The sequence below is a fragment of the Leptosomus discolor genome, chromosome Z, assembly GCF_034619465.1.
Source record: "Leptosomus discolor isolate bLepDis1 chromosome Z, bLepDis1.hap2, whole genome shotgun sequence".
NCBI lineage: Eukaryota > Metazoa > Chordata > Aves > Leptosomiformes > Leptosomidae > Leptosomus > Leptosomus discolor.
Window position 1 is genome coordinate 50676929 of NC_141419.1, and position 22101 is coordinate 50699029.

A 22101-nucleotide genomic window follows, 5' to 3' on the forward strand; every position below is an offset into this window, starting at 1 on the left:
GTTAGGTTCAGAAATGGAATTAGTGACATTTTAAAGTGGCTTGTATCTTTCTTTTGTTATGATTTCAAAGCATTGTAGGATAGTTTATGTTGGAGAGGACCTCAGAAGGCCCACAGTTCAACTGCATTCTCGGAGCAGCATTAGCTATGAGGTTCAGACTGGGTTGCTTAGGGTCTTGAAATCTGCAAGGATGGAGAGAGCAGAACCTTTCTGGCCAACATTTTCCAATGACTTAATTTTTTCATCTTAAATTATTTGCTTCACATAACTAAAATTAATTCCTCATTCTATCTTGTTAATGGAATTCCAGTTACTAGAAAGGCATACAATTATGTGAAGGGCTCAGTGGAAGTGTGGTAATAGCCTGCTCTGTTAAATTAATCTTTAAACAAGTCAGAAGCATGTCAGTTTTGTCTTGCACCTCTGTACTTCTCAGTTCAGTGACAGTCATTGAGATACTGTAGGTAATATATTCAGTGAGTGATGTAGTATCTGAAAAATCATTGCAGCTTTGAAGAAGGTTTTAGATTGTTTTCATTAGTGTCTATGGAGTGATTCTCCTCTGTTACTGTAGCAAATATGCTGAGTAGTTTCTTTAGACAGTGTTCTTACATTTGTGCTTCATTGATCTAGGTCATGGTGGATTATTGTGGAATGCTTTTATGCAATAGTGCATTGTCTCCTGTAACTTTCTGCCCTTACTACAACAAGCTATTGCACTGTTTGAAATACTTGAGTGATACTTTAAAATAAAAGCAGACACTCTAAATTGTCAGTTATTTATGTATTGTGTGGAGTATGAGAAACTGTAATCTGCAAAAATTCAGTTCAAATATATGAATTAGTCTTGGAGAAAGATACCTGATTTGAAGAAAAAATGCTTCTTACTACTTAGCAGGACTTTTCTAATAGTAGCTGTGGAGCCATCCATGAGGCTCAGCAGATTCCTGGTGAAAGTGGAGTGTTTGGACACTTAACATCCAGAGTAGTCAGAGTTGTGTGTGGATCCAAGTGTGTGCATCCTTCCTTTCCTTGTTCTACAGCTACATCACTTTAAACAAAGTCAAAGATAGCTGGAGTGAGCCCTGTGTGAAAAGAACTGTGGGGAGTTGGGGAGAAGGTGGAAAGCACTGTTCCTTCCTCCTGGTTTCTTCCTCTGTCCTCACTACCTTCCAGAGGAGAGTACATCTGGTCCTGTTGTGCAGGACCAGTGACACGCACTCACAGGCTTGCTCCTTCTCACATACAGTGGGATGGGGAGTTGCCCCAAGGTGCCAAGGATCAACCGTGTGCGCATGCAGGTCGAGCTGTCTGAAGTCTCTTCATGAGATAAGCAGGATTGCCTGATGTCTCAGCGTTTCTACTCTGCATGCCTCATACAGAGGAGAAGGAGGGGAGAGAAAATAAGTAGATGTGGCTGGGAAAAGACCGGTTGCTGTGGACAGGGATTGGGGGAAAAGAAAGCAGGTTCTCTCCCCACCTGTCCCCGTCAGTCTTTTCCTTGTTGAGGAGAAGCACCCTGTCCTGCTCTCAGAGCACTGCACCTGATCTTTCTGCTCTTGCCATGTCCTCAGTCTATACCCCTTAAACCTGAGGGAGGAGCCTTGTTCTAGAGCTTTCTTTTCCTGTCTCATCTTACAGGTTCTAGGGCACAGGTATGCTTTTTCTTTACCTACTTGTCATTAGTTATTCTTTGCTCTGCTCCTATCATTGCTGAACTTAACGCTAAATGCATCATAATCATTTACTACCCTGGTGCAGTATAACAATAATTTACTGTAGTGGTGCATGGTGAAGGTCAAAAGGAGGAGGACTGACAGTCATAGGTCAAGCTTTTTCTGCTGTATGATGTCTTGGTAAAATCCGAAAACCTTACTGCCCTCTTACAGATTCAGGCTGCCCTTACATTCTGGGGATATCTTCATGGTAGGATTCATGGGGGTGATGACTACTGATAATGAGCTCTGAATTAATTCTGTTGACATGGATGGCTTTTTTCTCCTTAGATTTTAGAGCTGTTTCAGGAACAGTGTTTTTGCTGTCCCTGGTGCCTAGTTACTTATGTACCTGAAAAAGCTAACTATTTTTCATGCTTCCCTGTGTTCTTTGGATTTCATTTGGACAGCCCAGATGAGTGCGTTTGATGATAACACTTCCTCACTGGGCTAACTTGCGATTCAAGGAGACTGTAGTCACTAACTAAGGTGAGAGGAGATCAGGTCGGAGGGAAACGGAGAGCCACTGCTCCTCATATGCTCTGCTGGGACGGTGTCTGAGGCTATTTGTGGTGACAGCCCTTACATTTGGGTTGTTCTGGGGTTCTGTAGGGGGAAAGGAGAGTTTGATGGCTGTCAGAATACCAGTGCTATAGAAACCGATCCACTTCTCCAGGTACAGTAAGAATATCTTGAGAGCTTTTGCACTAGTCTGAGGAAACCTATCTGTGACCCGCTAAGCTAAGAAATAATCTGCCTTAATCACAGGTTGTGTTTGCTGCTTTAGGTGTTTGAGTAAAGTTAAATACTTGGGCATTTTCAGTGGAAAATACTTCCTTCAATTTTATATTATTCCTTGTTATTTAGTGGTTTTGGTCACTGAAAAAGAAACTAGGTAAAACATACAAGTCTTGGACAGCTCTTGATGCTTTCGTTGCTGTATGTTCCTTATGTTTTTCTCTTTCTGTGTTTTAAATGCCTTTTATTGATGATTCAGTCTATCTAGGCTGATTTTTGGTCTCTTTCAGTGCAATCTATTGATAGATTGCAATGACTTGGGAATTGCAAGTCAATTGCAATTCCCAAGACTTGGGAAGCAGAAACCTTTCTGAATTTGCCTGTCTTAATCTAGTTACGTGCAGCAGCTTGCGTCATGGGGGGGGGGCAGGTGGGCAGTCTAGTGTTCCACTACAGCTCTAAATTAGAGTCCTGTTGTCTCTAAAGGCAAGTAATATTTATTTCCTGGTGTAATTTTAGGCAACAAGCCTGAAATCTTGAGTTTGAACCAGGTGTGATGAAAAATGTGTATTTTTCATTACTGTGGCTGACGTCAGCAAGTGTAGCTGCTTGCTTTAAACTCTTTTTTTTTTAAACAACAGTCATGTTAATTTACAGACACAATAAGACAAGCAAAAGATCATGCTGTTTATGCCTTCATTAGTGTGTAAAGCCTAAACAGAAGCCCTTGTTTGGTAAGCTGCTTTATTGAAATTTCTATGTAAACAATATGGCTGTACTGTAAAGTAGCTTAAAGAGTAAGTCTTTAACTGGTGCAATAATTAATATTATTCTAATGTATTCTAAATGTTTCTTTAGAGATACTTGAATCTTTACTTTTTTATTCCTGTTTTCAGGGAAATTCAAATGGCATTGCTACTGTAGATGTTTCAGCAGGTTTTGTGGGACTAGAAGGCTATGTGGAGATACCAGCTATCTTCCTTACAGCATTTGCAACATATGCAGGACCTTTGCTTTGGGCCATTCATCTGCTGTGCTACTTGAGTTCTGAAGTTAGCAGGTAATCATGTTTTGAAGTAAAGTAATGCCCCTCTACGTACTGCAGATATAAATACCATCCATATACTGTATACCTTTACAAACAATTTTGCTTACATAATTTTTTTTCTTAGAAGTTAGTTTTCTATTAAGAAAATGCTTTTTTTTTTTTTTTTTTTTTTTTTTTTTTGTATGAGCTTGTATCACCTCAGTCTTCCAGTTGCATTTTCTCTCCAGAAGTTTTGCACTGGGAATATGTCTATGTTGTACTAATTTTGTTTCTTAATGACTTCTCAGTTTGCTGTGCTAAATTACTTAAAATTTTACTATGTTTTGTTGTAACAGCATGTGCTGCCTAAAAACATTCTTCTTGGAACCTATTAAGTAGGAGACCTTTTAAAAGTAATAGAATAGAATTCAAACTTAACTAATGTGCTGTTCTTTGAATGTCTGTCCTTGTTTGGTACAGTGACATACAACATTTTATAAATAAACCAGATTTATTTTATTATATGTTACTGGTTATTGCAGTAATTTGTAGCTAAAATATTTGTACTTTTGGGTATCTTGTGTAGCAGATGGCTTAATGAATTAGTACATTGGGATTTTAAGAAGACATAGATGGAAAAAGCTTATGTCACTTCGAGTGTGCATGTGAAATCCAATTGGGCTCTCTAATATTGCATTTAACTCGTCATTCAGGGCGTTCAAACTGATAGATGCAGTATGTTAAAATAGAGGAGTTGTAAATTCCTTGCCATATAATAACAGTGCACAAATAAAAAACTTGGTACATTTTCACAGAAATAACATTTGACAGTGACTGAATTCTTACCATCCCTGAGTTTTTTCTCTGTTACCTGTGGAATTTAAATGTACTTTTTTTGGCGGTTTGTTGTTTTTTTTTTAATAGGGAACAAAATGTTGTAGCAGGCTTGAAAGGTGGGATTTTAGACAGTATTTAGTTTATCACAACTTTTTGCCTTATGCATTGTCATCCTTTGTAAACCTCTGACTCCCTTTACCTGCAGAGTTCCATCCAGTCTCATCCTGTTAGTGCTTTTTGTTTTCTGGCTTCTATTTTCTCCTTTTGCTTGTTTGTTTTGGTCTGTGAACTCCTGTTGGCACATGTGTGTTCATCAGAGGCTTAAAGATATGTGATCCCCAGCTGACTAAGCCGCGTAGGCTAGTGGAGGTTTTTGAACTAGGAAAGACCTGTTATAACAAGCTAAATTCCTGCATACTCGTTGTGTCCATTGCTCCATATTAATAGGCACCTTTACAGATAGAGTTATTTTTCACCTTATTCACTGTTTTGTCTGTCTGCCGTATTATTCTAAAGATGTCCATCTCTCTCTACTTTATTGCAGTGGAATTATGCATCCCAGTGCTGGGCCTTTGTATTGCTCTAGTAATGCACTCTTTAGTGTAAATTGAGACTCACTGTAGAACATTACTTCTTAGTCTGAGGCCAGCTACCTTGAAGTCATCTTAACATAGATTGATGCTAAGTACTGATCTTTATGTATAATGCCCCTGAAAAACAGCCTTTTCTCTGTTCATTCTGATATTTTTTTGCTTCAGGAGTAGATGTGGAGAACAGTAATTATTGATGTCTGGATTTTTTTAACCACAGAAACCCCTTTCTCGAATAGAAGGAAAGAATAAGAGTTCCCATAATGGTTTTAAAGAGCTGAAGTTTTAATGTTGTTTAAACCCTAGACTGCAGACTGTGAACCCTAACGTAAAATAAAGAGAAAATGATACCATATAACATGTTTTTTAAAAGCTCTTCTAACAAAATAATAGAAAACTTTCTGTAACAAAATCTTTGAGGATCTGTACCTGTTTAATATTGATTCAAATAATGTGCCTCTGTTGTAGTGTTGATTGTTGTTCTGATGTTTCTTGGTTGAATTTTTGCAGATTAAAAGCTCAGCTAGTAGTGTTGCCAGGTACAGTGCTGGTTTAAACTGCTCTGAAGTGGGTAACTGTGACCTGTAATACCCACATCACTTATGTAAGTAGAGTCCATCAAGCAGCTTGTGCCTGTAGCCATTTTAAGGTTCATTTGGGTGAACTGGTAAGGTTGTTTCCTCTACGGAACAGTGCATAACTCTGGACTGGAATCTCTGTAGCTGCTGGGACTTACTTAAATTGGTATGTTATGGTGCTTGGAACTTGGTCCATACACTTTTTATTTCACTCTTGTGTTTTGCTGTTGCTGGCCAAATGGTTGTCTCATTACTTTATTGTTATTCCTTGGAGCCAAAGCTGAAACTGTAGGATGCAGAGGTTCAGCTGCTTCATGCGTTTTCTTAAATGTATGAAAGACTGAGCTTTTTACAAAACTGCTGGATGGCTTCTTAACTGTTTTATAAGCAACACGTCTTGGTCAGTGAAATTCAAAACCTTTCCTTTTTTTATGTGGTCCCAAATGCAAGATTAAGATCCTTTCCCTGCTTCCTCCAGATAGGAGGGTCTGAAAGAATGCAGCTGCCCTGTTTTTTTGGAGTATGCTAAGTATGTCCCGTTAGACTGCCACAGAATGTTGTCAGGTACAGTCTTAGCTGAGTGGGTGTGCCCAGAACGGGTCAGCAGTACCATTCTTAGCAAAGTCCCTAGAATCCTGTGGCCTGTTTTAGAGCTGTTGCATTTGAGGAAGTTGACCTGGACAGGGAAGCCTGACTTCAGTGCTAACTATCTTTGTTTATTCTAGCCACTTAGCAGAGCCCATGTAATTTAAAGCTGCATCAGTTGGGTTGACTTACCAGAGCTTCTTGCTGGAGTTCTTAGAAGCTGAGGTCCACTGGGGCGTCACGCCCTAGAGGCAAGTACACATGCATACCCTTCCATCTCTCCTCACTTTGCGTTTATGAAACTGCAGAATACTTGAGTCTGAAGTCTAACCCTCCTGTCCAAAGGAGGATCAACCAGAGCAGGTTCCTCAGGGCCATGTCTGATTTATTTTTGAATATCTCCAAGGATGGACACTCCAGGGTCTCCTTGGGCAACGCGTTCCAGTGTATGACAACCCTCGCAGTAAAACAGTTGTTTTCTGATGTTTAAGGGAATTTGTTGTATTTCAGTTTGTGTCCTTTGTTTTTCATCCTTTCACTGGGCACCACTGAGAAGAGTGTGGGTATGTCTTCTTTCAGATATATGTGAACATTGATGAGATCCCTGCTGAGCCTTCTCTACTCAAGGGTAAACAATCCCAGCTTTCTCAGCCTCTCATTTTATGTCAGATGCTCCAATCCCTTCATCATCTTTGTGACCTTTCAGTGGACTCGCTCCAATACACCTATGCCTGTCTTGTACCAGGGAGCCCAGAACTGGATCCAGAACTCCAGATGTGATCTCACCAGTGCTCAGCAGAGAGGAAAGATCACTTTCCTCAACCTGCTGGCTCTACTTTTCCCGCTGCAGCCGTGGGTTGGTTCAAGGGAACGTTGCTTGCTCATGTGCAACATGTCCACCAGGAACAACCTCTGTGCTCTGCCAAGCTGTTTTCTGGACAGTCAGCCGCAAGCCTGTCCTGGTGCATGGGTTTATCCTTCCCCAGATGCAGGATTTGGCTTCTCCCTTTGTTAAACTTCTTGAGTTTCTTGTCAGTCCATTTCTTTGAGTCGAGGTTCCTCTGAGTGGCAGCAGACCTATCTACTGTATCAACAACTCCTCCCAGTTCTGTGTTGTGTGCAGACTTGCTGAGGGGGCACTCTGCCTCATTGTCCAGATCACTAATGAAGATGTTAAACAGTATTGGCCCCAGTGTCAAACCCTGGGGTTGACTGGTAGTTACTGACCTCCTGGTGGACTTTGTGCTGCTGATCACAACTGAGTGAGCCTGGCAGTTGAGCCAGTTTTCAGTCTGCCTCACTGTCTACTTTCCAAGCCTGGACTGATCAGTTTGCCTGTGAGGATGTTATGGGAGATGGATTTAACAGCGTCCTTGTGAGGTGAAAGTGCACTAGATACGTGTAAGCCATGTATCTTTGGCCAGTTTGGTAACATGGAGTAGGAGACAAGGAGGTTTTGAAATAATACATTTGCTATGGAAATGTTGGAACTCCTTAAACATTGTCTCCATCTGATCAAACACGTGGATCTATAAAATATTCTCCTCATGTGGAAAGGTAAATATGTTTCTAAAATAATTAAGTGGCATGTGATAGACAGTAACATGGATATTACTGCCACTTTTACTCTGTCAGGCTCTCCTAAAAAACTTGGCAGCTTAAATGTGATGGGATTTTCACAGACAGAAATAGTAAGAAGAACTCTTTGGCTTCAGTCTCCATGGAAACTGTGCAATAACTCTTGAAACTATTTTTGAGGCAGGGAGTACTGATTAAATTGATGCCTGAACTTAACCAAGTATTCTGTGTGTGACTTGCATAAATTCCAGAGATCACCTGATTCATGTAAAGGGTAGTTTTTACAGTGCCCACTGTATTGCTGTGATCTGAAGCAGAACTTTGGATTTTGGGATCCTTATGACCAGGAAAAGGGCCAGGTTGGATAATCTGACCTACATTATATGACTGTGCATTATATCACTGTGCAGTACACTCCAGATGGATTCAGTTTTCAAGCTCCTACCCAAACAAAATTGTCATGTGGGTGTTGTTCATAATGTTGTATAGCTACCACTCTTTAGCTAGGCATCATGATAGTTTTCAGTTTAACTGGTTTAATGAGTCAGATATTGAGGTGAACTGGTGGATTTTTCATAGCATGAAAGGGCTGCATGCCTATTAGCTTTTCTTACTTAGTGGTCAAAAGTTCTAATGGTGCTTTCACGTTAGCAAATGACTTTCAGGTATTGAAAATAGAAGTTATGCCCAGCAGGAGGGTGTTAATAGTTGCAAAACTTTTAATGTTATGCTGTGACTTCGTTAATGTAGAATGCTGGCACAGCAAACTTAAGTTTTGTTGTGAATTTTTATAATGCTGATCTAAACAGAATTAGGAAGGCATACTCAAGGAATTTCAGCAGTTAACGTAAGCTTTTCCCATCTTCAGTCTAAAGTGTTTGATTCATTGAGTCCCCCATTCACAATCCGTGTTAATACATTAATCCTTTTTCTTTCTGACATAAGCTGGACGTACAGTGAGTGTTTCAATATACTTTTTTTTTGAATCCCAGATAGAAAGTGCAGCCCTTCTTAAAGACAAGGGAACAATCCAAATGCTTTTTTCTGAACTCTTTGGTATTTTACATAAGTAATTTTGAATTCTTCTGGTTTCTCTCCATTCTCTCTTCCTTAGGTTAATTAAAGGTGAAAAAATATTTGCAACTAAGAATATACTGCTGCTGCATTCTCTAGAATGGTAATTCCTGTTATCTATTGTGTTTGCCAGCAGTCTCATTCTCTAAATAAATAAATAAATTAAAGGTATAGAAGAAGGTAGCTACTTGTTCATTGATGTACATCAAAATCTGGAAGTGATTTGATAAAATTGGAATTGGGTTTTATTGCCACAAGCTGGAAGAGTGTTTTACTCACTTAGGTATATCCTGACAAGCTGTCACTGCAGTGACGGCTGGAGATTTCTCTTAGACATCATTAGTGCTCTGTGATGGTTACCTTTTCATTCATTCCTTTGTCATGCTGGTGAGACAATTACTTTACTCATGAGAGTTCCTTCAGGCAGCCATGACTCTTAGTATTGAAAAGTATTTTTGTAGTAGTGAAAAGTGATCCAGCAAAGTAGGGTTGCCTGCTCTTGCTTCTATGTTACAAACAAATGACAAGTTGCTTGAAAGCCATTTGCAAAATAAATGTCATCCTCTTGCTCCATGGACCAGCTATACAGCTGTGTTTTAGGAGCTGAGACACTCTCTATATGAATGTTAAGGACAGTTGTGTGCACGGAATTTATAAATACACAGATTTGGGGTGGATTAGGTTATTCTTGCTTTGTGGAGATAAAACTAAGTATCTGAACAGAGCTGAAACTTAAAAAATTACGATCTCATTTTTGGTAGCATTGGTATGTCCAGCATGAGGTTTGTTTTCTAGTAACGACTGATGACCCTAATGGAGAACTTGTGCTCCAGTGTTCTAGCTACTGCCCAAATGCATTGTAGAGTTGGCCACACAGCTTTTAAGTGGTCTTACTGATGCTGTGTACTGCCATTGCTTTGAGATTGTTCTCATTGACAGAATTGCTGGCTTAGGTAGAGGTCACTTTAAGTATGTCAGATACACTTTTTAATATTTAAATGGTCTATCACTTTTTCTTTGTGGGTGATCTTGAATTGAAAGCTGAAGGTTCTGAAATTGTTTTTTATTTCTGCCCAAGCTCTAATTTGAGGTTTTTATGATTATATTGTCTTTGTCTTCTTGCTTTTCTGATGTTCGTCTGACCTATAGAAGGATGCTCAAAAGCACATAGCTGAGTTGACTGTACAGCCTTCCAGCTCTCAGTGTATCTGTAGCACTACAAGCTGCTTCTTACTCCACCTAGACTGCAGGTATGCAGTATCATTTTGCTGTACAAAAGAGTGCAGTATTTGACATTTATTCTTGTTTAGAACCTCTGCGTTGTGAGGTAGTATTTTCCTGCAGTGTTGTAGAATTTGTGTTGTAGATTTAAAAATGCTGCTTGCACAAAAGAGTTCATTAAATTTAGTACACACATAAGCTTATTGAATCTATTAGGAGAATCAACATTAATGACACTGGGCATGAGTAGCCGTGGGGACATCAATTTCAGGCAGAAATTTTGGATTCCAGTGTAAGCAACCAGAATTTCTTCAAAGAATAATGACAATCTACACAGGATCTAGACAGGATGTGAAAAAAATAGTGAAAGGAAGGCTAGTTAAGTTTCATGTCTATAAATAAACTTCTGCTGGTCCTTTCTGTGGTTAGTGAACTACAGCTGTCAGAACTTAACAGAGGAAAGCTAACTTGTATCAGTGTTGCAGGATAGCAACTGGTCATATGGCATGTTATTTTCAAAAATTGTAGGCCCTGTGGTACAGTAAAAGGAATTTTAGTAAATTCTGATGGAAGGGGTTAGGTTTGTCTGTACTGACATCTAAGAAGGTTTCTTTCATTAGTCCACACAGCTGTTAGTAGAGGAAGGAACCTGAAGCTTGGTGCTGCTATAAAATGAAGTTACACTTTCCTGTGTCCTACCCGTCTGTCTCTGACTCACTGTCCCTCATTCCCTCTTGCTTGCTGTCCCTCTCTCACTCATTTGGTATCCCTGTCTTTACCTTGCTTGGTATCCTCCCCATCCCTCTCTTTCTCTTGCTATCCCCTCACCACCCCACACCCCCCAACCTTCCCTTCTGTCTTGGGCACACTTTGCACCTTTTTCATGTGCTTTGTCTCTCACTTGCATGTGCTTTGCTTCTCTCCCTCTCACACTTGCCTGCTCTCTTGTACATTTTCTGTCTTGTCACACAAATTCGCAACTGGCCCATGCTGACTGAGGAGAGAGGCAAGGACACAAAGTATAGAATTACAAGAGTAAATATTTATTCATCCACATGAGGTGTCCCAGCCAAATTGGGGCACCCTGAATGTGATTTTACACAGGGTTATTATGCCTTTGCTCATGCTTCTCTCTTGATATCCCTGTCTCTCTGTCTTGCTATACAGCTGTCTTTCCCCCCACCGCCCCAACTATTCCTCTTTCTATTGCTTTCCCACTCTCTCACAGACTCTTCCTCTCCTCATGTGCTTTCCCCATCTCTCAGGCCTGGGTTTTCATCATCTCTCATGCGTGGATGTTCCCTGTCTCTTTCATGTGAAGGCTTTTCCCACCTCTCGTGCGTGTGCTTCTCCTTCTCACCATGCTTACCTCTCTCATAGGTTTCCCTGCTCTCATGCTCTCCTCCCCATGCGCTTTGTCCCTCTTATGCTTCTGCCCCTTTGCAAGCATGCTTCCCTTGTCTTGTCCTTCCTCATGGGCTTTCCTTCTCACGCTCTTCCTCCCTTAGACCTCCCCCTCACAATCCTCCATAGTGCTTTTCCCGTCTCTTGTGTACACTTTCTCCCTCTTCCTGTCATGCTTTCTCCCTCTCAGGCACATATTCTCCCTGCCTTGTGTGCATTTTCTCCCCACCTCACATGCACTTCCACCTTCTCTTACTGCTTCTTCCCCTCTCATACATGCTTCTGCCTTCTTTCACACACTTCAGCCCTTCTCACATGCGCTTCCACCTTCTCTCACGTGCCTCTCTCCCTCCCTCTTGTCTTCTTCCCTCTCCTTTGTACTCTTCCCCTGGCTGGCATGCTTACATCTCTTGTGTGTGTTCCTTCTCCTTTGTGTGTTCCCCTCTTGCACGCTTCCCCCTTGCTCTTGCACGCTCCCCTGCTCCATGCTTCACCTCTCATGCATGCACTCTCCTCCTTGTATGTGTGCTTTTTCCCACTCATATGCGTGCTTCTCCTTCTGCATGCTCTCCCCCTCTCACTTGAGTGTGCTTTGTCTCTCTTGCTTTCTCTCTTGTGCACTTTTGCTCTTTTGTGTGTCTTGCACATCCTTCTGTCTCTTGCTTTCTCTTATTCTGCTTCTTTTCCCTTCTGTAGATTTTTTCCTTTCTTGCATGCTTTCCCATGTCTCACACTTTTTCCATCTCTCACACATACACTGAAATTCTTACAAATTCAAATTGCTTGCGCTTTCCCTCTCACACATTCAGTCTTTTACCTGGGTCCTCCTTCTCTCTCCCGCCTTCCCTTTCTTACATGCCTTTTCTTTCTCTTGCACTTCCCTCCCTCATTCTCTCTTTGCCTCTTTATTTCCCTCTCCTGTGTATGCTTTCCTGTCTCTGAGAGACTTTTCCTTTCCTGCATGCACTTTCCCTCTCTTAAGCTTGTGGTGTCTCAGTTGTGCTTTCTCCTTCTCACTCGTTCTTTGTCCCATCTATACAAATAGTTTTTCCTCTCTATCTGTAGAGCTTCCCCCAACCATACTCTGCTTTCTGCTTGTCTTGGGCCTGCTTTGCCTCACTTTTAGACTTGCATTTCCCCTCTCTTGGACATTTCTCATCTCTTGGATGGATTTTGCCTCTGTCTTTCAAGCTTTCTTGAGTCCCTCCCCACACACACTGGTTTTCCCTCCTCTCTCTCCCCCTCATCATCTCCCTTTGTTTCTGTTCCCTCTCTCTGTTGTCCCCTCTTCCCCTCTCACGTTCCCTGTCACCCTGAGGCTTCCCCTCTCTTTCAGTCTTTCTCTCTGCAACCTTATTTCCCTCTCTCTGACACCCTTTTCCTGTGTGCCTTTTGTCTTTCTCTCTGATGTGCTTTGCCTGTCCCTCATGTTTATCCTTATCGACGATCTGGATGAGGGGATTGAGTGCACCCCCAGTAAGTTTGCAGATGACACCAGGTTGGGCAGGAGTGATGATCTGCTTGATGGTAGGAAGGCTCTGCAGAGAGATCTGAACAGGCTGGATCGATGGGCCGAGGTCAGTTGTATGAGGTTTAACAAGGCCAAGTGCCGGGTCCTGCACTGGGGTCGCAACAACCCCATGCAGCTCTACAGGCTTGGGGATGAGTGGCTGTAAAGCTGCCCAGTGGAAAAGGACCTGGGGGTACTGATTGACAGCCGGCTGAACATGAGCCAGCAGTGTGCCCAGGTGGCCAAGAAGGCCAACAGCATCCTGGCCTGTATCAGAAATAGTGTGGCCAGCAGGAGTAGGGAAGTGATCGCACCCCTGTACTCAGCACTGGTGAGGCCTCACCTCAAATACTGTGTGCGGTTTTGGGTCCCTCACTACAAGAAGGACGTTGAGGTTCTGGAGCGTGTCCAGGGAAGGGCAACAAAACTGGTGAAGGGTCTGGAGAACCAGTCTTATGAGGAGCAGCTGAGGGAGCTGGGATTGTTTTAGTCTGGAGAAGAGGAGGTTGAGGGGGGACCTTATTGCTCTCTACAACTACCTGACAGAGGTTGTAGTGGGTGAGGTGCATGTTGGTCTCTTCTAAATAACTAGCAACAGGACGAGAATGAACGGCCACGAGTTGTGCCAGGGGAGGTTTAGGTTGGATATTAGGAAAAGTTCCTTCAGTGAGAGGGTTGTCAAGCATTGGAACAGGCAGTGGTTGAGTCACCATCTCTGGAGGTATTTAAAAAACATGTAGATGTGGCGCTTAGGGACATGATTTAGTGGTGGACTTGGTACTGTTAGGTTAATGGTTGGACTCAATGATCTTAGGGGTCTTTTTCAACCTAAATGATTCTATGTGCTCTGCCTTTTGCGTGTGTGTTCCCTCTCTTATGCTTTCCCCACCCCCCAATGCTTTCTTTCTCCTGCACGCAGACTCTCTTGCATTCACCTGTCTTATGTGCTGTGCCTCTCTCGTGCTTTTTTCTTCCACTTCCCTACTTCCATATCTCACTCTGTCACTTTGCCCCTTGCACGCTCTTTGCCTCTTGTGTGCACTTGCCTCCACTGGTTTGTTTCCGCTTCTTGCACACACTTTCCCCCTTGTGCACGATTCCACCCTTATATGCATTTCTCTCCCTCGTGCATGTTATCTTTCTTGCGTCCATATCACCTCTCTCACACACTTTGCCTCTCATGTGTGCATTACCTTTCATGTGCTTTGCCTCTCCCTCATTTGTGTTTTGCCTCTCTCGCACACATGCGCTTTGCCTGTCTTTCTTGCATGTACACATGCTTGCTTTCTCTGTCTCTCTCTTCCTTCTCAGTCTGTTCTGCATGCAAACTTGATTTCTCGTGCGTGCAAGCTTTGCCTCTCTTTGCACGTGCTTTGCCACTCTCTCTCCCTCTCTATGCACTTTGCTGCTTTGTTGTATGTGCTTTACTGCTGTGTGTCAATTTAGGCACTTTGCTCTCTCAGTCTCTTGCTTTCCTATCTAACGTTCTTTCCTGCCCTCTCATGCATTTCCATCTCAGTTTTTCCCTCTTGTTTGCAGTTTGTCTCATTCAATCTCTCAGCCTCTCGCTGTCCCCCTCTGTCTCAGTTGCTGTCCCTTTCTCTGTCTTGCTAGACATCTCTCTCTTGCTTGCTATCCCTCCCTCTCAATCACAGCCACCAGCCAGTCCTCTCTTTTGGACTTTTCATCTCACTCTCCGTGTCTTTCTTACTGCCTCCCCCCTCCCCTATATATTTATGTCTCCAGCTGTCTGTGTCCTCTCTCTTTTGCTTCCTTGGTCTCTTTTGCTGTGTCCCATCTTTCCCTCTCCCTCAGATGTACTCTTCCTCTCAGTTGTGTCCCTGCGTTCCAGCTTTCCTTCTCTTCCATCCATGTTTTGCCTGTTTCTGTCACACACTTTGCTTCTCACATGATTTTTTTCCTCTTGTGCTTGCCTTTTTCATCCTCCCTTGCTTTGCCTCTCTCACTTTCTCTACCCTCATGTACTTTTCCATCTCTGGCATATTCTTGCATGCACTTTCCCTCTCGCTCATGCTATCAGCCCCTTGCTTGTGCTTCCCCTCCGTTGTTTGCCATTTCTCTGTTACTCCCTATGCCTCTTTCTCACTCTTGGTATCCCTCTGTCTTTCCCCCTTGCTGTCCACCTGTCTCTTGTGCATTCCGTTTGTCTCAGATGTGCTGTCTTTCTTGCTCACATATTACCCCCCAGTCTCACTCTTACGTTCCTTCTCTCTGTTTTGCTTCTGCCTCTTTGCCTATCTCAGGCTTTCTCTGTACTGCCTCTCTCTGTCCTTCTGTTTGTCTCTCTCCCTCAGACATACTTTCCCTCTTTGCAATGTGCTTTCTCAGTTCCCCCTAGCCACCCAACCTTTCCCTCTCTCTTGGTCATGTTCTCTCTTTTCACAGAAACGCTCTTCCTTTCAGGTGTGCTTTCCCTCTCATTCTGATTGGCTCTTTCACAGGCCCTTCCCCTCTCTCACAACCTTAAACACATTTCCTCTCTCTGATGTACTTTGCCTCTCACACATTCTTGTGAGCATTCGCAGTCTTCCATGTTTGTTTTCTAGTTTTTATTTTTTCTCTGTTCCCCACTTTTCCTCCCCGCCCATTGCTTTCTCTTTCTCTGTTCTCCCTTTCCCTATGTATTTCTTTCTCTTTTCCCCCACCTCAAAATTTTCCTTGTTTCTCAGACATGTTTTCTTTCTCACTGATATACATTTTCTCTCTTTCTCTAGTATATTCCTGCTTTCGCTGTTTTCCTCTGTTGCTTACGGTTTCGCAGAATCACAGAATGGTAGGAGTTGGAAGGGACCTCTGGAGATCATCTAGTCCAACTCCCCCGCCAAAGCAGGTTAGCCTAGAGCGGGTCATACAGGAACGTGTCCAGATGGGTTTTGAATATCTCCAGAGAAGGAGACTCCACAACCTCTCTGGGCAGCCTATTCCAGTGCTCTGCCACACTGAAAGTCAAGAATTTTTTCCTCATGTTCAGGTGGTGCCCATTGTCCATTGTCCTGTCATTGGGTACCACTGAAAAGAGCCTGGCCCCATCCTCTTGGCACCTGCCCTTTAGATATTTTTAAGTGTTGATAAGGTCCCCGCTCAATCTTCTCTTCTCCAGGTTAAAGAGCCCCAGGTCTGTCAGCCTTTCCTTGTAGGAGAGATGCTCCAGTCCCCTAATCATCTTAGTAGCCCTCCACTGGACTCTCTCCAATAGTTCCCTGTCCCTCTTGAACTGGGCAGGCCCAGAACTGGACACAGTACTCCAGATGTAGCCTCACCAGGGTAGAGGGAGAGGATAACCTCCCTCAACCTGCTGGACACACTCTTCTTGATACCATTGGCCTTCTTAGCTACAAGGGCACATTTCTAGCTCTTAGTCAATGTGTTGCCTACCAGGACTCCCAGGTCCTTCTCTGCAGAGCTACACTCCAGCAGGTCAACCCCCAACCTGTACTGGTGGACAGGGTTATTCCTTCCTAGGTGCAGGACCCTACACTTCCGCTTATTGAACCTCATTAGGTTCCTCTCTGCCCAACTCTCCAACCTGTCCAGGTCTCGCTAAATGGCAGCACAGACTTCTGTTATATCAGCCAGTCCTCTGAACTTGTTGAGGGCACATTCTGTCCCTTCATTCAGGTCGTTGGTGGATATATTGAATAAGACTGGACCCAGTACTGACCCCTAGGGAACACTGCTAGTCACAGGCCTCCAGCTGGACTCAGCATCTCTGATCACAACCCTCTGAGCTCTGTCCTTCAGACAGTTCTCAACCCACCTCACTGTCCACTCATCTATCCCACACTTCCTAAGCTTACCTGTGAGGATGTGATGGGAGACAGTGTCAAAAGCCTTGCTGAAGTCAAGGTAGACAACATCCACTGCTCTCCTCTCACCCATCCAGCCAGTCATGCCATCATAGAATGCTATCAGATTGGTCAAGCATGTGATTTCCTCTTGGTGAATCCATGCTGACTACTCCTGATAATCTTCTTTTCGTCCACATATTTAGAGATAACAGCCAGTATGAGCTGTTCCATCACCTTGCCACGGATGGAGGTGAGGCTGACTGGCCTGTAGTTTCCCAGGTCCTCCTTCTTGCCCTTTTTAAAGATGGGAGTGACATTGGCTTCCCTCCAGTCCTTGGGCATCTCTCCTGTTTGCCACAGCCTTTCAAAGATGATGGAGAGTGGCCTAGCAACAGCATCTGCCAGCTCCCTCAGCACTCATGAGTGCATCCCGTTGGGGTCCATGGATTTTGTGAGTGTCTAGTTTGCCTAAAAGATCCCTCACTCAATCCTCTTCAACTAAGGGGTAGTCTTCCTTTCCTCAGACTTCTTCCCTGAATCCCAGGGTCTGGTCTTCCTGAGGGCCAGCCTTAGCAGTAAAGGCTGAGGCAAAGAAGGCATTCAGTAACTCCTCATTCTCCAGATCTTCCATCACCAGGGCACCCACCTCATTCAGCTGTGGGCCCACATTTTCCTTAGTCTTTCTTTTGCCACTGATGTATTTGAAGAAGCCCTTCTTGTTGTCTTTGACATCCCTTGCCAGATTTAATTCCAAGTATGCCTTAGCCTTCCTCGTTGCATCCCTGCATACTCTGACAACATTCCTATATTCCTCCCAGGTGGCTAGTCCCTTTTACCACCTGCTGTAAATATCCTGCTTCTCTTTGAGTTTTTCCAGAAGCTCCTTGCTCATCCAAGCAGGCATCCTACCTCCTTTGCTCGATTTCTTCCTCATAGGGATGCACTGATCTTGAGCTTCGAGGAGGTGGTGCTTGAATAGCAGCCAGCTCTCTTGGGCCCTTCTGCCTTCTAGAACCCCAGCCCTTGGGATTCCTCCAAGTAGCTCCTTGAAGAAGCCAAAGTTGCTCTCTTGAAGTCCAGGGTTGCAATCCTGCTTACAGCACTGCTTCTTCCATGCAGGATCCTGAACTCCAGCATTTCATAATCACTACAGCCAAGGCTGCCCCCAGTCTTCACATCTCCAACCAGTCCTTCTTTGTTAGTTCAAAGTTCAGCAGCGCACCTCTCCTCATTCGTTCTTCCAACACCTGTTTCAAAAATTTGTCATCAGTGCTCTGCAGGAACCTTTCCAACTTGTGCTTTCTTTTACTTATGCTTTTCTTCCCTCTCTATTATGCTATTCCTTCCTATATGTTACTGTCCCCCTCTCACATTTCCCTTTTCTCTTGCTTTCCCTCTCCTTCTGATCTTTCTCGTTCCCTCCCCCCCCCCCCCATCTCCCTCTGTCCCGTGTCCTTCCCACCCACTTTGTTTTGCCTGCTTTTCTGTCTTCACCCACCTTCCTGCCTGCCCCCTTTTCTCTCTGTCTTGGATTGTCCTTGCCTATGTCTCACATGCTATTCCATCTCTTGGCAGTTTTCCTCTTTCTTGCATGCACTTTCTCTCTCATGCTTGTGGTCTCTTGCTTTTGCTCTCACTCTGTTGTTCACTACTTCACTCGCAATTGCTCACTTCCTCCCTTTCTTGCTTTCACTCTCCTGAGCTTTCCATTTGTCAGACATGCTTTCCCTCTTTTTTGGATGTGCTTTACCTTTCTCTTGGACATGCTTTCCCACTCTCTGGTGAGCTTTCCCTGTTGCATGTACTTATCTTCTCCCTCTTGCTTTTCTTGTATCCCTTGTGCGCTCACACTCACTAGCACACACTCTAGCATGTTTCTTCTCTTTCATGGTCTCTGATTATCTCTGTCTTGCATGCTTTCTCTCGTCTCTTCCATGCATACTTTCCAGCTTGCTGACTTTTCCTTGTGCTTTCCCTCCATCTTTCTTGTACTGTCGCTCTCTACCTCGTGCTGAACTTATCTCTGACACACTTTTCCTTTGTATTGCTTCACCTCACCCGTGGTTTGCCTCTCATGTAATTTGCCTCTGTAAGAGTGTTTTTTCCCCCCTCACCCTCCAAGGTACTTTCCTTCTCTCGCCTCCCATAGCACTTGTTTGTCTTCTTTCTTGGACACATTCTCCACCCCCCTCATTTTTCCTGTATTCTGCACTTCCCTCTCTTGTTATGCCTCACTTTCCCTCTCCCTCTTTTGCTTTCCCACTCTGTCTTTTGTTGACCTCATCCCTTGCATGCTTTTCCATCTCTGAAATACTTCCTTTCTTGCATGCACTTTCCCTCATTTATGCTTTCAGTCTCTCCCTCATGCTTTCTCCTCTCTGTGGCTCATTACCCCTCCCTCTATTGCACAGTACTCTCTCCACTATCCCTCTTTCTCTGATGCAGTTTCATGCTGTCACACATAATTTGACTCTTATACTTTCCTTTTGTCTCTTGTGTGCTTTGACTCTCCTGTGTTGTTTTTTTCTGTTGTTTCCCTCTCACTCTTTTGCTTTCCCCTTCTCTGCCTTGCTTTCCCATTATCTCTTTCCTCATCTTCTATGCTTTCTCCTTGTTGCACGATTATCATCTGTCCTGCTTGCAGTTTTGCTTTTGCTCATGCTTCCTGTACCTTGTGATTTTCCCCCCTTTCTTGCACTAGCCCATGCTAACCCTTGCTATCCGTCTCTTTGTGTTCCTTCTCTGTTCACTCTCTCATGCTCTCTCCCTCTCTCCCCGACACCTTTCTCCTTTGTTTTCACCTCTCCTTCTCATTAACCCCCTCATTCGCCCTCTCTCTCTCTGACACACTTTGCCTCTGTATAATTTTTCGTCTTTCTTGCGTACTTTCTCTGTCATCTGCTGTCTTCTCTCTTGGCCTTCCCTCGCTGAGGTACCCTTTCCCTGTCACATGCACTTTGCATCTCTCTGTAGTTTCAGTCGTTCTTGTTTCTTCTTTCTCTTGCACTTGCTTCTCCCTCTCTTACCCCTTCTCTAGTGTGTCTTCTTTCTGTGGCACAATCCTTTTCTCTCCTGCTTGTACTTTCCCTCACTCACACTTTGTCTCTTGTGCTTTTCCTCCCCCTTTTGTGCTATCCCTATGTCTCTATCCTTTTTTCTCAATTCCCTTCTTTCTCTCCCTTTCCCCTCTCAATCTCTTGTTCCTTTCCTTTCCTCTCTTTCCCCTCACTCTGTCCCCACTTCCACTCTCCCGTCTCCCCTCTCTGTGTCTCTTCACCCTCCTTGCATTTGTTCCTCCTCAAACACTTTCCTCTTTCACTTTTCCTCTCTCACATACTTTCCCTTTTGTCTTACATTTTCGCCTCTTACACTGTTTCTTTCATGTCCTTTGTCCCTCTCTCACATGCTTTGCCTCTCCCTCTCTTGTGTGCTTTTCCTTGCTCTTCTACTTCCTTCTCATCACTGTCGCTTTCTAGCTCTCTCTCTGTCATGCTTTCCCCTCTCTTGGTTGCTTTTCCATCTCTTACAAGTTTTTCTGTTTCTTATATACACTTTCCGTCTTGCTCATGCTTGCAGTCTCTTGCTTATGCTTTCCCTGCTTCTGTTGCTTGATATCTCTCTGTTGCTTGCTATCCCTACCTCTCTGCCAGTATCCTTCTCTCTTTTCCTCACTATCCTCCCTCTTTTTCCCTCTCTCCTTTTCCATTGCCTCAGGCATGTTTTCACCCTCTCTCTGATGTGCTTGCTGTCCTCACTCCCCCCCAAGATTTCTCTCTCAAGTTTTCCTTCTGTCTTGGTCACCCATCTGACATGCTTCATGTCTTGCATGCACTTTGCCTCTCTTGTACACATGCTTTGCCTCTTTCAGATGCTTGTCTGCTCTTGTGAATTTCTTTTGTCTCTCTCACATGCTGTCACATTGTCTGGTGTACCACCACACCGCCGCCCCCCCGACCCCCGATGTGATTTCCTAGTTGCTCATGCTTCACTGATGTGATTTCGCTCTTGCTGGTGCTTTCAGTCTCTTAGTTGTGCTTTTCTTCTCTCTCTCATACTTCCATTCTGTATATTTTGCCAACCTCTCTCTGTTTCCCTCTTGCTTTCTAGTACTCTCCATATCTCTTCCTCCCCCCATTCTCTCCCTTCCCTGCCCCCCTTACATTCTCTGTCTCACACACTTCACATGTGGCCATCATTCCATTTACATGTCTCTCTCTCCTGCTTTGCGTCTGTCTGTGACACATTATTCTTCTTTCTCAGATGTGCTTTACCTGCCTCTTTCTTGTACTTTCCCACTTACATTCACTTTGCCTCTGTCTCTTGTTTGCTGTCTCTCTCATGTTCTTTTGCTGTCTTGAATGTTTATTCATTCTCAGGTGTTTTCATCTCCGTGTCTGTTGTTTTCAACTTGTTTATCTCGCATTCCCCTTCTCCCATGTGTTTCCTGCCTCTCTCACACAATTCTCCTCTCTTTTGATTGCACTCTTCCTCTTGCTTGGGTGTTTAGTTCTGTTTTTCCTCCCTCCACTTCCTGCTATCCCTTTCTGTTGCTTTGCCTCTGTCCCTCTTCTCCACCTCTCCTACTTACTTCTCTCACACTTGTCCTTTCTCTCAGACATATATTTCCTCCATATTGCTTTGATTTTGTCCCTCATGTACTTTCCTACTGCCACGTCTCATGTGGTTTGCCTTTTTCACCTGCTTTGCCTCTGTTGGTGTGGCTTGCCTTTGTCTCTCTGTCACCTAGTTTGTCTCTGTCTCTCTCATAAGTCATTTACCCCTCTCATGTGCTTTCTCCTTCCCACTCGTTTTCCCTCCTGCTCTTGCATGCTTTCCCTTTCTTTTACATGCTTTCCCCCTCAGATGCTTTCCCTCAGACTCACACACTTTCCCTCTCACAGGCTTCCCATGCCCATTTACTCTTTCTGTCATGCCCTCTGCCTCTGACTGGCACAGCCTGTGCCTGTCTCTCTCAAGAGCCTCCCTCTCACACGCATTCTCTCTCCTCTCATGTGCTTTCCCTCTCACATGAATTTTGCCCCTCTCTCATGGATTCCTTATCTTTCATGTGTGCTTTTCCTTGCTCACTGTTTTCATTCTCTTGCACTCCCCCCGCCCTCTCTTAACTCATGTCTTATTACCCCGCATTTCAATGTCTTTCTCCCTTTCTTGCATGCTTTGTCTTACACATTTTCCCTTCTTGTCTGCACTTTCCATCTCACTTGTGCTTTCTGTGTTTTACTAGTGTCATTCCTCCCTCTCCTGCTATCTCTGTTGCTATCCCTCTCTATTGCTGCTTCTCTTTTTCTCTTACTTTCCCTCTCTCATCTCATTCCCTGTTTCTTCTTGTCCTCAGTTCCCCTCCCCTCTCTCTTCCTTCAGCTCCCACCTGCCTCATCTCGTATCACTTTCCTTCTCTCCCTCACACACTTTCT

At 43.9% G+C, this 22101-nt stretch overlaps 1 protein-coding gene across 1 annotated transcript in view; it reads left to right on the plus strand.

The window, feature by feature from the left end:
• PIGG (phosphatidylinositol glycan anchor biosynthesis class G (EMM blood group)) overlaps nt 1-22101 on the plus strand; it is a 108417-nt gene that overhangs the window by 65589 nt on the left and 20727 nt on the right. Inside the window, exon 12 of the mRNA XM_086479423.1 lies at nt 3350-3513. Coding sequence (XP_086335549.1) covers nt 3350-3513 — 164 coding nt within the window. The remainder of the gene's footprint in view (nt 1-3349; nt 3514-22101) is intronic.